We start from the raw sequence: 14,825 nt of genomic DNA on the forward strand, positions 1-14,825 counted from the left end.
ATGTTCTCTGGGCCTCTATGCTCCCCATTAGCATGTAGACCTCTGCTTTGAGCCTACATAACCTATGGTCACATCTCTTTTATGTGAGAAGCATGGCATGTGTTCAAAGTCAGAAGTTGGGCAGGGAACTGGCAGTCCCCTAAGCCCCTGGTGTGTGCCCACCAAGTCTCCAGGTCTTGACCTGCTCTACCTTAACAAACTTCCTCACATGGTTTTATGTCCTACATACAATAACACTTGTGAGAATTTTTTTCCCCTAAAGAGGAGAGTTGTGGCTGGAGTGTGTGTTGTAAGTATGGAAATGGAGTTAAGCAAAGTTATCCTAAAAAAGATATTGGGAAAAAGAAAGTAAAACAGTTTTCTCTTTTGTCTAGATGGCTCATGTAGTAAGAACTTTTGTCCACATATATTAAGGTTTTTATTACCATTGCTGGGATACCTTCAAATTGCAGCACAAAACACACTGTCCTTGAGTTTGCCGTCACAGCATTTCCACTGTCATTCTCAAATCAGTCAAATGAAACAAAGACAATATTTACCATCAACTGCAAATCTCTTCTGGGCAGACACTTTAGTGGCCCTTTATATAATATGAACACAATCAGTGTGCACAACTCAGCCCTGAAAGTCTCTTGAGGAGTGAGCATTGTTACTGCACTTCTGATGACCAAGTGACTGGAGCAAGATTATGTAAGTAGTTTACCCAGATTGGACAGCTTAGGGGCAGGGAAGCTGGGTTCCAACCCAGGGAGCTCAGCTCCAGGACTCAACACTGCTCACCACTGGGACTGTTTCTAGAACTGTTGTTATGTGATGTTGCAAATCTCCTTTGTATTTTTAAGGTTTTTCTTTTTATTTTGAGACGGGTTCTCACTATGTAGCTGTGGCTGTCTGCCTATAAAGACCAGGTTGGCCTCAAACTCACAGAGAGTTTGCTTCACAATCATACATCTAGTAACTCAGTGTGAAGATGTTATAATGCCAAGACATGGACAAATAACATGGTTGTCAACCAGAAAGTGATGTGTCCTTAACAGCATTATATAAGCTATAGGAAATGTTCTCCTGGGCTGTATGAACATTGTTACAGCATGTGCCTGAGTTTATACTGCTGCACTGTTTCATTTATCAATATGGTGATATCTAGAAAGAGACTTAACCTGAAGTACATGGTGAATGACCCAAATTGATAAGACATAAACTACACAGAGATGGGGCAAATGCACATCGCTTTCATCATATTTTTATTGTTATTGTCTTTATGAGTCTACACTACTTCCCAAAATCTTTTCACCTCCTCCTTCGTGGATCACCGAAAGGCTTTGAAAACATTCCTGTCTCCACATCTCAGATGTGATGTCAGCTGACATCTACTACTGACTGCATTCATTTAGTAATTTTTTTCTCCCTTGACCTTTCCAGCACACATTCCTTAGTGGTCATTTATGAGTACAGGAGATAAGAAGTGGGCAATGCCAGAGTGTAAGAAAATGCTTATAAATGAGCTTCACACCAGAATGTGTATTTTATACAAGATGATTTCCCTGATTAAATCAAGTGATGCCTCCAAATCAAACCCTTGCATCAAAATTTTTAGGAATATCACATTCTCTTCTTACAGCCGTTTGCAAACATCAATAGTACAAAGGGTGGTCTATACTACAACAGCAAGGGAATTATAAGTAAACATCAGTGTGCACCTGAACCATTCTTATGTTTCAACAACCCGATGACAATAGTTATCCAGTATAAGCCTTTAAAATCACCACTATATGTATTTTATAATTAGTCATTTTAAATACTAGAATAAACTAGTAAGTCATGTTTGAGAGTGAAGTTTTATCCTTGTCAATTTGGAAGAGGAAGCCACTCATTCTCTGTAATAGTAGAGCCTGCTTTATAACTTCACTACAGAAATCTGTCCTTGGAAATTTCTTATCCACTCTACTGAATTATTTTAGAGACTTTGCAACAAGCATTATGTAATTATTTCAACCAAAGTAGTGTCTGATTAAGATAAACCATTAGAACTTGGTTAAGACTGCTTAAAGACAAATGATTAGTGATGTCCCCTAATGAGATGGAAGGTTTTGTTGGGTTTTTAAGAAAATTTAGATACTTATACTATTTACATTATTACCTGATACTGAATACTGGTAGATGCATAAACTGGAAGTATGCAGACAGAAGTGCTCTGTGGCCACCCAGGTTCTGGAAACTCAAGCACCAAATCTCATGCCTTGTGGTGGAAAAGAAAAGCTGATTTCTTGCCTTGAAAGAAAAATCTTACTTCAAAAAACAGCTAAGTCTGGACTTGGAGTTGACTTAGTTAAAAAAAAAATTAATGTTAAAATTTTCTGGGGAAATTTTTATTCCCCTCTGAAATGAAATTGTAATGACATTTTTCAAGTAAATATGACAAACAATATCCTTCAGACTATTCTACATTCAGCTTTGGCTAGCCAAGGCTGCTTGTTCTATGCCCTGTTATCATGAAAAAGTACTGCAATATTTTATTTTATTTTATTTTTTAATACATTTTTATTAGATATTTTCTTCATTTACATTTCAAATGTTATCCCCAAAGTCCCCTATACCCTCCCCCCACCCTGCTCCCCAACGCACCCACTCCCATTTCCTGGCCCTGGCATTCCCCTGTATTAGGGCATATGATGTTCGCAAGACCAAGGGCCTCTCCTCCCATTGATAGGCCATCCTTAGCTACATATGCAACTAGAGACACAGTTCTGTGGGGTACTGGTTAGTTCATATTGTTGATCCTCCTATAGGATTACTGCAATATTTTAAACGCACTTTTGTGTCTTCATTTTAAATCTTTCAGGATGCATTACCATCTTTGACTTGTATGATATAAATTTTGTATCTGAATTACCTTTGATTAGTTGATGCATTATATTTAAAATTGCTTGCCTAATATCTTTGTCAATAATGATTCTTCAGTTACAAGTCCAATGTTCTCCACCTAATCTAACACTAGACATTTTGTAATTCTAAAGACCGAAGAAGAAACAACTTGCTGATATAGATCCTTCAGCTATAGAGGATTTCCCACAAGAGACCTTTAAGTCATTTACAGTAATGCCTTTAATAGAGGAGCACCGAGAATCAATCTCGTCCCAGCCGAATGAAGAAATGGTAAAGGCGTGGTATAGTTTATTGAAAATTGCTTATTTTAGGTTACTAGATTCTTTTCATGCTTTGAATAGTTCCTGACTAAAATCTTATCAATATTTCCTTATTGAGGGAATAACAAATGTGTTTTTAATATAACTGGTTTATATTTACAATGTTGGAAATAATATTTGAGAAGTCTAAAAATTTTAACATGTAAAACATTCTAATTGGTATTGACAGAATGTTGCTTGATTTAATGATGAGTTAAAATGCATAATTCATGAGATGAGGGAAATTTTTAGTTTTTATTCAAAATTCAGCAATTTTTATAGTGTAAAAAGGTTTGACTAAGAAACTATAATCAGTTTGAGTGATTTTATATACACTTAAAACCTGGAAAACAATGAAAACTACTTTACTTAGAAAAGTATTTAGTTAGGACATTTTTAGGGTAAAAAATTCTGGGATAAAGAAAGGCTAAACAGTCCATGTGCATATGACATATTTCCACAATGTGTTTTTATCATGAATGTTACTAAAGTAGGCTTATGGAAAGAATTCTGTAAGCCATTAGGCCTTGTCTAAAGAATTAAGCAGGCTAAAATGTAATTTTAATCAAGAACTGTAATGTTTTGACTGCCTGCCCATTTTAGTATGCTTAGTGTCCTCAGATGTAGCTCAGATCTTCATCACATTGTTCACAACCTTTTATTTAATGAGTTCAGGGAGCAATGAAAATGTAAACATTTTTGTAATGAGACTGCAGATTAGGGTGAAAAGCTTCCTGACAAAAGAATAAATTAAATAGAGCTTTGATGTACATTATTTGTATTTAGTACAATTTTTGTCATTAAGGCTGAAGCATCAGAACAATCAGAAGCAGAAGACATTAAAGGTAAAAAATTTTTTTCTTATATATATATCGAAATATGAAGGTTTGTGTCTCCCTATGAATAAGAACCTTGTTAAATACAAACATCACTTAGTCCCAAGTAAGACATATGCTCACTGGATTTATGTCAGAAGTAAGTTGACATATTCTCATTACCCAGACTCCATTTCAACTAAAACTACACAATGACAGCTTTGCCTGAATGGAGAATAGATTTAGCATCAAGCTCTTAGTGCGTCAGAAATCCACCTGTGTACATCAAAAGAGATAACGATTTCTGGTATTGAATAATTGGTATTCTACTAGGTTCTTTGAGAATTTGTTGATACATAATATGTATAAAACAAGGATAAAGCTATTCTTTATGCATGTCTTTAATATCCCACTTATATTGCATTGTCTGGCCTTAACTTTCCAAATACAGTGAAATTGTTGAGATATAAGGTATGGCAGCATCACTGTTGTGCTTCTTAGTGGAAGTGCCTCTCCATATCCCCTGTGACAGTGGGATACTCAGACACGGTCAGGACTCCCGTGTTGGTTATGATTTTAAACAAGTTGATTTGAACTTACTTAATTCACTTCAATGCCATTAAGTACACTCATAGTATTGTGTGACCATCATGATATTTATCTCCATGGCTTTTCATGGCTACAAAGCAATAGCTCTCATTTCCCTCCCCTTCCCATGTCCGGTAATCTCTGGTCTCCTTTCTGTGCTGTCATTCATATAGTATCTGTCCTTCAACATGTGAAGCTTTCCTTCTTTCCACAAACTTGATGATTATCGTATGATTTCTGGAGTAGTATCTACCAGATCCTTAGTCTTTTATCTAATTGTGTTATTTTTCTTATTTCTTAGCTTAAATGGTTATTTTTATATCATGACTATTAAAACTGTATGACATGATTGATTTGCCTACACTTTCTCCCATTTTGGGTATAGTTCTAGTTTTTGGATAATCTTAAGTTCACGAAAGATTCAGTTTTGTGAAGGTCAGTTTTTATGTATTTTTGTTTCTTACACTTTTGTTGTTCTCGCTGACAATTCTTCACATGTTTTCTTTCTTGAGATTTGATTTTTAGTATTTTTGTGTGTGTTTGTGATGTGTGTGTGTGTGTGTGTGTGTGTGCGCGTGCACACATATACATATATATATATATATATATATATATATATATATATATATATATATATATGAGTACCTGTGTGGGTGTTCCTGTGGATTCTGGAAGATGGACTAAACTCCTGGTGTTCAGCATACAAGAAGTTGTTTGCAGCACTTTGTCACTGTTGGGAACCGAGCTCTGCTTCTCTGTAAGAACAGATATGACATGAAGTCCAACCCTTTCTTTTGTATGTGGAAATCAATTAGTCCCAGGACCAATTTTTAAATAAAACATTTTAACTCTGTGGAGAGGAGTAAAGCTCTATAGCAATATACCAAACTAAGGATCTTAGTGATAAGGGACAACTTTTGGGATCATGCATCAGGAGTAGAAGTAACATGTTAACAAGGGGCAGAAAGCAACCAGAATGGTGTACAGCTGCCCTGGTTGACACCAGTTTTCATGTTAGAATATTCTGTTACAAAAGACCACCACCATCCCCTAAAAAGCTGAAGTTGTGTAAGTGTACAAGATAATCATAGATGCATTTTTTGTCTTCCAAAGCCCAGTAAAGGACTGTGTTTTAGAAATCCACCATGGTTTTGAGGTAGAATTAGCCTCACTGAAGCAATGAAGATTAACAAGTTTGCCTAATTTTCTAGAACTAAACCAATTTATGAAGGATGTGTTCTTTCTCCACTGAATTGTATTGGGATTGTGGTTTTTAAAAAAATGAGTCAATCTTCTGTGTGATTGATTCTATTCTGTTGTTGTACAAGTCTGTATTTCTGCCAGAGCCATATTATGTTTAATCATGTTGGTTTTGGGGAAATTTCAAATGGGGATTGCGAATCCTCCAACTTCATCAGTGTATCATTGTTTCCTTTTTGTCTGTTTATGGTCTCTTATAGTCTTAAACAAATCTAAAATTTAAATGTAAAAAATACATTTATTTATTTGTTAATTAGTATAGATTTTGATATTTATTTCAATGAATCTGTAAACCAACATGATAAGTATTAACTTCTGAAAAATTTTATGACTATGACTCTTTGTGACTATGAATCATCTTTTTACTTTGGTATTCTTTGGTTTGTTTTAGCAATATTGAACAGTCTTCAGTATGTTCTTCTAACTCTGCTTACTTTGTAATTACTGTGTGTTTGTTTTGGTTTTCGTATTCTATTTTTACTTATTGTTTGAATATTATAACAGTTCTTCACACACATGTTCTCTGTAACCTCTGTTCTATTTTCTACTTCATGAATTTGGCATGCTTGCCTAATATGATGCCATCCAGTGCTATCTATATTATTATATATGATAGAATTTTTTTTGTCTTTTAAAGGTCTCTTATAAGCCATACAGTTTCTTGAGTTTTTCTTAATTTAGGATGATATTGGCTGTGTGCTTGATATAAAGTGTTGAGATATGTCTCTTATTTCCAAAGTTTTTATCATGAATGAACACTGGGTTTTGCTAAAAGAAAGAAAGAAAGAAAGAAAGAAAGAAAGAAAGAAAGAAAGAAAGAAAGAAAGAAGAAAGAAAGAAAAAGGAAGGAAGGAAGAGAAAGAAACTTTTCTGCATCTAATGACATTTTTTTTCAGTCTGTTCCTCTGGTAGATTATATTTATTGGTTTATATATGCTGAACTATCCCTGCCTCTCAAAGATGAAGCCAAGTTAACTATGGATGCTAATCTTTTTTTTTTTTTTTTGGTGTTTTTAAAATTCAGTTTACAAGTATTTTGTTGAAATTTTTTGTATCCAGTTTTTAAAAAACTTATTCATTTTACATCCCACTCACTGTCCCCTCCCAGTCACACCCTCCCACAATCCTTCACTCCACCCCCTCTCCTCTTGTCATCTGAGCTAGTTGGGGCATCTCCTCACCCTGGCACATTAAGTCTCTGTGAGGCTAGGCACAACCTCTCCCACTGAGGCCAGACAAGGCATCTCACCTTAAAGAACAATTGTTTATTTCATCTTAATTTAACTTTGGTAGACCATATATACCAAAAAATTAATAGGCTTTTTTTAGTTTCCCAATTTGATGGAATACAGATTTTTAAAAGTAGGTCCTTATGATGCTCTGAATTTCTTCAATGTTTGTTGTAATTGTACCGGTCCTTCGGTCTCCGCAGTCTCCAGCCCGTGGCACAGACACCAAGTTGGGTTCACGCAGCAACTTTACTTCGGGCTTTTTCTTTTACAGCTCTCTTCCCCAGCAGCTTCTTCTTAGGGCAAGGGCTAAACTACTCCTATTACAACAGCTTCTCTTACTCTACTTCTACTCATGGCAAGTGCTAAAACTACTCTTATTCTACTTTTGGCTTCTCCTAGGGCAAGGGCTAAAAACCAACTACTCACTACTCCAGCCTACTCACCTCCTTCTAGCTCCACCCCACCTTATCCAATCAGAATCCACACACGCTCCAGGCACGTGGTCAGGTCGTTCACAGATAGGCTGACAGGTCCTGATCACGAGGAACAGTCCAGCCTGGCAGGCATCCCAAGCATGCAGCCTCACTGCATGCTCAGGCAAGGCAGTAAACAAATGGGTTTCACTGGGCCTGCGGCAGCACCTGCTTCCCACAGTAATGACTTCTTTTACATTTATAATGTTATTAATTCAGCTTGTCTCTCTGTCTTTCAATTAATTTGGGTAAAATTGGCCAATTTATTGATTTTTCTCAGATAGCCAGCTCTTTGTTTCATTGACTCTTTGTATTATGAATTTGTTGCTTACTTTTATTTCATTTCAGCCCAGACTTTATTTCTTCCCAGCTAGCCTCCTCCTCCTCTTGCTCCTTCTCCTCTTCCTCCTCCTCCTCTTGCTCCTTCTCCTCTTCCTCCTCTTTTCCTATTTCTTCCTCCTTCTCCTCCTCCTCCTCTTCTTCCATCTTCCAGGTGTGTTTTAAGTTACTAATATAAGACATCTGTTTTTTGTTGGGTTTTCTTTTGTTTTTTGTTTTTTGCTTTTTTTTGTTCTGTCTTGTTTTTTTATGTAGGTGCTTGCTCCTATGAATTTACCTCTTAGAACTGCCTTCACTGTGTCCCATAGATTTGGGTTGTTGTGATTTTGTTTTCATTCTGTTTTATTTTTTCTATTTTCATGTTGATTTCTGTCTTGATCCCATTTTTATTTAGTGGTGAATTCTTCAGTTTGTACACTTTTTGCCATGTCTGTTGTAGTTTATATTTAGTTTTAATCCATGATGTTAAGACAGGATACAGGGTGTTACTTCAATTTTCTAATATCCATTGAGACTTGCTTTGTGTTAGAGTATGTCATAAATTTTGGAGAAAGTTTAATGAACTGCTGAAAAAAGTTATATATTTTTTTGTGTTTGGATAAAATGTTCTGTAGATGTCTGTTCAGTATTTGATTTATGACACTATTTAACTGTAACATTTCTTTGTTTAGTTTTTCCCTGGATAATCTGTCTATTGGTGAGAATGAGAATTGAAGTTGCCTACAAACACTGTGTTAGGCATACTATGTGATTTTAGTTGTAGGGTTTCTGTTATGATATTGTGTCCCCTTGTGTTTGGTGCATAAATGTGTACATTGGAACACCCTTTTGGTGGATTTTTTCCTTTGATGAGTATGTAATGTCCCTCCCTATCTCTTTTTATTAGTTTTATTTTGAAGGTTTTGCCTGATATTAAAATGGTTACAATTGCTTGCTTCTTGGGCCCATCTGTTCAAAATAACCTTCTCAATCCTTTACCCTGAGGTAATTTCTGTACTTAATGATAGGATGTATTTCTTTCTTTTTTTTTTTTTTTTTTTTTGGTTTTTTTAATCCCAGCACTCGGGAGGCAGAGGCAGGTGGATTTCTGAGTTCGAGGCCAGCCTGGTCTACAAAGTGAGTTCCAGGATGTATTTCTTAAATGCAGCAGAAAGATGGATCCTGTTTTCTAACTCAGTCTGTTACTCTGTGCCTTTTCATTGGGAAATTGAGACATTACTATTGATAGTTACTATTGAGAAGTATTTATTCATATTACTTTGTTGGAGTGGTGTGGGTCTTTCCTACCTTTTGATTTACTACTTACTATTATTATTCCTTGTTTTTCTCCCCTGGGTATAGTTAACTTTATCTTGACAGTGAAGTTTTCCTTTCTCTGCCATTTGTAGAATTGAATTGGTGAACAGAAATTGTTTAAATTTATTTTTATCATGGAATGTTTTGTGATTGATGTTGCATCTGTGCTTTCTTAGAGCTTATAGAACATCTGTCTAGGTTTTTCTGGCTTTCAGAGTCTCCTTTGAAAACCTAGGTGTTATTCTAAGGTCCCTTCATTTATATGTGACTTGATTGTTTGTTTTTTTCCATTGAAGCTTTTAGTATCATTGCTTTGTTGTGCACATTTAGTATTTTGATTATTATGTGATGTGGGGAGTTTCTTTTCTGCCTATATTTGTCATTCTGTATAATTTCTGCTCCATGATAGGTATGACTTTTGTTAGATTTAAGGCATTTTCTTCTATGATTTTCTTTAAAATATTTTAAATTCTTTTTTCTGTTTCTCTATATTTTTTCTTTATAGTTCCTCTCATCTTTCTTCCTTCTGTACATAGGAGTGTAATTTCCAATATCTAGTTCCTTGTATAAATTTATACTGTTTATTTTATTTTCTTATATTAACAAATAAGTAAAATTTATTTGTCAATATATTACCATGTTTAAAATTTTTATTTTTAAGAATTTTGTAATAAGTACTGAATTTACATAATTTTCACTCCTCCCTCTCTCTTTGGAACTCCTCCTATGTTACCCCCTCCCTCCAAATTTACCAACATTTTCTCTTTAAACAAATATATAAGTACATACCTACATGTATACACACAGACACACAAGCACATACACATACACAACATACAATTCATAAACACACACACAAGCAACACACACAAATAAAGAAACAAACAAAACTGGTTCTTCCTCTCTCAGGAGCCATTAATTGCCTGTAGCTCTTTATCTAGAGTTGAAGCCTTGTGAATTTTCCCTGATCCACATCGGCATATCAACTGTTGTGGCCATTGTGCTACTATTGTTTATGCTGCTGTCTTGTTGAGATTTCATATATGTAACATCCCTGTCATGTCAGTATTTCTTAGTTGGCTACAAATGGTCAAAGTATGGTCATGTCAGACTTAGTATGTGAGTTGTTTACATTTAAAGGTTAGAGAAATTGATGCTGCCATTTTTTTTTTTACACTTGAAATCTAAATACTCATAATAGAATTTTCTGTTTGGTACACTGAATGGTTGTTTTTATGTAGGTCCTTTGGAGATACCAAGTGAAAGTTCAAATGAAGGTAATGATTTGCTGCCAGAAGATGAATCGCCTACAATGGAGCAAATCACAGACATAGGAAGATACAAATGTGAGCATATTCACAGAGAACTTTGACTAGATTATTATGAGCTAAACACAACTCCGAGACACTTTCCCTTGGATAATGATTACTTATATGAGGATGTATTTTATAGCTTTATTCTAATAACTTCTAAATTTCATTCTTCAAAAGTTTCAAATACATGAATAGATAGATAGTATTCTGATTACTATTCTCTCCCTTCTGCTCTATTGTGTTCCTTTCATCCCTAGCATACCCACCCTCATCTCTACCCTCTCCTGTATTCATGACTTAGAACTTTTTCATCTCAATATATATACTTTAAAATACCCAAAGAACTAAAATGCAAGCTCTGGCACCTTTTGGCTATTATTTGAATGGTCAGTGAGCACTCTGCACTTTGCTCTCCACACACACTTCCCACTTCATCTCCACATCTTTTTGTTGCATAGTTTATGAATTTAGCTTTGTACTTCTCTACCTGTTGTGGTGCACAAGTGAGATGGATTTTGCCTATCAGAAGTTTCATCATAATTCTATTTCTCTTTAGCAATTTATATCACTGCAGAACCAATTGATAACATGAGTTTAATTTCAAGAACACAATCTGAAATGGAGACTCTTGAGGCCATCAATTATGATAACGTGCTTAGTAAGTAATTATTAAAATATTATAAAGCTGTTTTTAACTGAATTCAGGATAGTTCTATCCCTCCTTTTATGGTTACATTGATAATTATGTTAGCTTTTTATTTTGTAATGTAATTCATTCTTACTTATTTTTTATTGATGATTTGCCAGTGGTTACTATATTCAGTTTTAATTTTTCTACTAGCCCTGATGTACAGAAACTTACTTTAGTCCTAATAAAAGATACTACCATATCACTTCTGTGGTTATACATTTGTTAGAATTTGCCCCACCATAGGGGAATGCTAGGGCGGTAAGATGGGAGTGGGGGATGGGGAGCTCCCTCATGGAAGGAAGCAGGGGGAGGATGGATGGGATAAGTGGTTTGCAGATGGAAAACCAGGAATGGGGATAACATTTGAAATGTAAATAAATAAAATAACCAATAAAAAAGAAGAAAAAAAGAATTAATTAATTAATTTCTTCTGTTTATGAAGGTCTACATTTTTTTAAGTCTATGTATTTATGGTACCTCACTTTCCTTTTGAGCAATATAATCTTTCTTCACATTTATGTCTTTTCCACATAATTTTTATGATGCATATGATAATAGTATTCTTCAAATACAATTAACTGTATTTTAATTAGTAATTATAACCACATTTAATTTAGCTACTTCTTATTTTGAAGTTTAAGTATAGCATATTCTTTATGTCTTGACTTTTTACCTAGTTTTGTTACTGTCTTTTAATACTATATAGTTTTATAACATCATATATTCTCCCTTAGGGATATAATAACAAATATATTTCTTTTGCAAACAAGTTTATTCACTTTAATATAAAATAGGCTTTCTTGTGTTAGGCAAATTTGCCTAACCCTGGGCTAATGTGTTTAGGACACGCTGAAATTGGCTGGGGCTAATGTCCAACAAGTTAGCTCATCTGGGTACCGTTTTTCCCTTTGGAAGGCATGTCTCCCTAGGTAGCCCAGGGTAGCCAGGCTAGCCTTACAGTCCCAATCCTCCTGCTTCAGCTTCTAAAGTTCTGAGATTTGAGGCCTGTGCCACCAGGCCTGACTTCCAGTGCATTTAATTTTACTTATTATAAGTAAAAATTTTCTTACTTTGAATTTTCTGGTGGCTTTATTTGAATAGTCTTCCAAACTGCTGTTTGGAAGCAGCCTAGAGCTCTGATATCCTGCATCTTTCCTGTTCTCCTGGCTCCCAGCAAGATTATCTATGGTCTTGTCAGCCTGACCAGTTCCTTCCCAAATAGTATTGCATAACCTCAGGAGGTTTAATCGCCTAAGTAGAGGGCCTGGCTGCCGGTCCACTTGTGCTTTACTGAACAACCTTGGGCAGCCTTGCTGTGTGTTTTCTTGGTGATGAACTTGATGCCTAGAACTCCTGGGGCACTGTGCCTGAATGGGAGAAACCATATAGGGGAGTCAAGAAATGGGATGGAGCTCCGGGGTACATCTCCCAAACCCTCCTATTGTCCTATTTTGCCTTTGCTCCAGGTGGTCTCAGAAAGTAGCCTGGGATACACTAAGGAAAAGGTCGCTGGTACCCTTCACAGGGAATAAATCTTGCTCAGTCTTATTCACTTCGTGGTTTTAGTGTATATGCTACTGTGTTAGTGGTGCAGGGGAAATATCCAATGAACGATAAATATTTTAAACTTTTAATTTTTGATAATCTTGTCTTAATAGTCTAAGAAAACCAGAGAATATATTATTGACCTGAGTATTTAAAAGTAACATAATGTTCATCATCCAGGTAGATCATCTTTACTAGCTTATTGTCATAAAGTATGGAATCCCTTATGCCTGAAAAAATGAAACAAAATTGCACTGAATAATTAATATGTTAAGAATTTAGTACTACTATAACAGGATTGGCTTAAATTTTGAGCTTTCTAAGCCTTTTCCCTTGTAGCCCAAGTATGGGGAAGAGTAGATTAAAAACTATTGTGTCACTGGTAATAAGGACACATGCTCCACTATGTTCATAGCAGCCTTATTTATAATAGCTAGAATCTGAAAAGAACCCAGATGCCCCTCAACAGGAATGGATACAGAAAAGGTGGTACATTTACACAATGGAGTACTATTCAGCTATTAAAAACAATGAATTTATGAAATTCTTAGGCAAATGGATGTAACTGGAGATATCACAAAAGAACACACATGATATGCACTCACTGATAAGTGGATATTAGCCCAGAAACTTAGAATACCCAAGATACAATTTGCAAAACACAAGAAAATCAAGAAGAAGTAAGACCAACGTGTGGATACTTCATTCTTCCTTAGGATAGGGAACAAAATACCCATGAAAGGAGTTACAGAGACAAAGTTTGGAGCTAAGATGAGAGGATAGACTATCCAGAGACTACCCCACCCGGGGATCCATCTCATGATCAGCCACCAAACCCAGACACTATTGCATATGCTAGCAAGATTTTGCTGAAGGGACCCTGATACAGCTGTCTTGTATGAGGCTATACCAGTGCCTGGCAAATACAGAAGTGGATGCTCACAGTCATCTATACAATGGATCACAATGGGGGATCTAGAGAAAGTACCCAAGGAGTTGAAGGGGTCTGCAACCCTATAGGTGGAACAACAATATGAACTAACCAGTACCCCCAGAGCTCGTGTCTCTAGCTGCATATGTAGCAGAAGATGGCCTAGTTGACCATCATTGTGAAGAGAGACCCCTAGGTCTTGAAAACTTTATATGCCTCAGTACAGGGGAAAGCCAGGGCCAACAAGTGGGAGTGAGTGGGTAGGAGAGCAGGGCGGGGGGGGGTATAGGGGACTTTTGGGATAACTTTTGAAATGTAAATAAAGAAAATATCTAATAAAATAAAATAAAATAAAATAAACTATTGTCAGATGCTAAGAACTTCTAGAAAAAAATATAGAGAATATAATTGTATTATTTGTCTTGAGCAGGTTGCTTCATGAGCATGCATCCCCTTGCTCTTTTAGAAATTCCAATTAAACTGTCCTGATTAATTTACTTTGTCTTCATTGCCTTAGATTTTGTGCTAGTTTTAACATTAACTGTAAGATACATATTCTTGTACTTTTATTTTTTTACACATTTCTTCTTATAGTTCTATTCAGTTTAGAACGCTTCTTATATTGGTATCTACCATAAAAGAATCCCCATATTTCTGGCAAATTCATCCTTTTCTCTTTCTGATATTAATGGAACTATGTCATGTTTATTCTTTTTTGGAACTGTGTTATATTTATCCCTTTTGGAGAAGATTACTGAACCTAAGGTCTCAGATGTGATAGGCAGTCTACTGCTAATCTATTTCCAGCCTGATTCATTCATCAGTACATTCATAATGTGTCATTTTTACATGTTTTCTTTCAATGTAAATAGTTTACATTTAGGTTGTATATAAATACAATGTAACCTCTATTGCTTGGCCCCTCACATGTACATCCAAACACATGCACATGCATAGACACACAATGTTACACAATGTTACCTTTTACAAAAGGTAAACACTCATAGAAATACAAAATTGTCCATGTCTTCATGAAGTAATAGATTATCCCTTCATTCTGTCAGTAAAAGCACTGTTGTAATTTTTATACTTAATGTTATTGTTTGGTTTATTCAAAAGTACATGTACAACATTATAAAAACCCAATTTTAATATAA

General features: G+C 35.4%; 1 protein-coding gene across 1 annotated transcript in view; it reads left to right on the top strand.

Annotated features, from left to right (window-relative positions):
- Window positions 1–14,825, top strand: part of LOC110300626 (coiled-coil domain-containing protein 7A-like) — a 319,531-nt gene that overhangs the window by 132,959 nt on the left and 171,747 nt on the right. The window contains exons 19-22 of the mRNA XM_085843505.1: window positions 3,018–3,156; window positions 3,991–4,030; window positions 10,430–10,534; window positions 11,058–11,159. Coding sequence (XP_085699631.1) covers window positions 3,018–3,156; window positions 3,991–4,030; window positions 10,430–10,534; window positions 11,058–11,159 — 386 coding nt within the window. The remainder of the gene's footprint in view (window positions 1–3,017; window positions 3,157–3,990; window positions 4,031–10,429; window positions 10,535–11,057; window positions 11,160–14,825) is intronic.

The sequence above is a fragment of the Mus caroli genome, unplaced genomic scaffold (genome assembly GCF_978045245.1).
Source record: "Mus caroli unplaced genomic scaffold, Mus_caroli_1 scaffold_10, whole genome shotgun sequence".
In the NCBI taxonomy this organism is placed as follows: domain Eukaryota; kingdom Metazoa; phylum Chordata; class Mammalia; order Rodentia; family Muridae; genus Mus; species Mus caroli.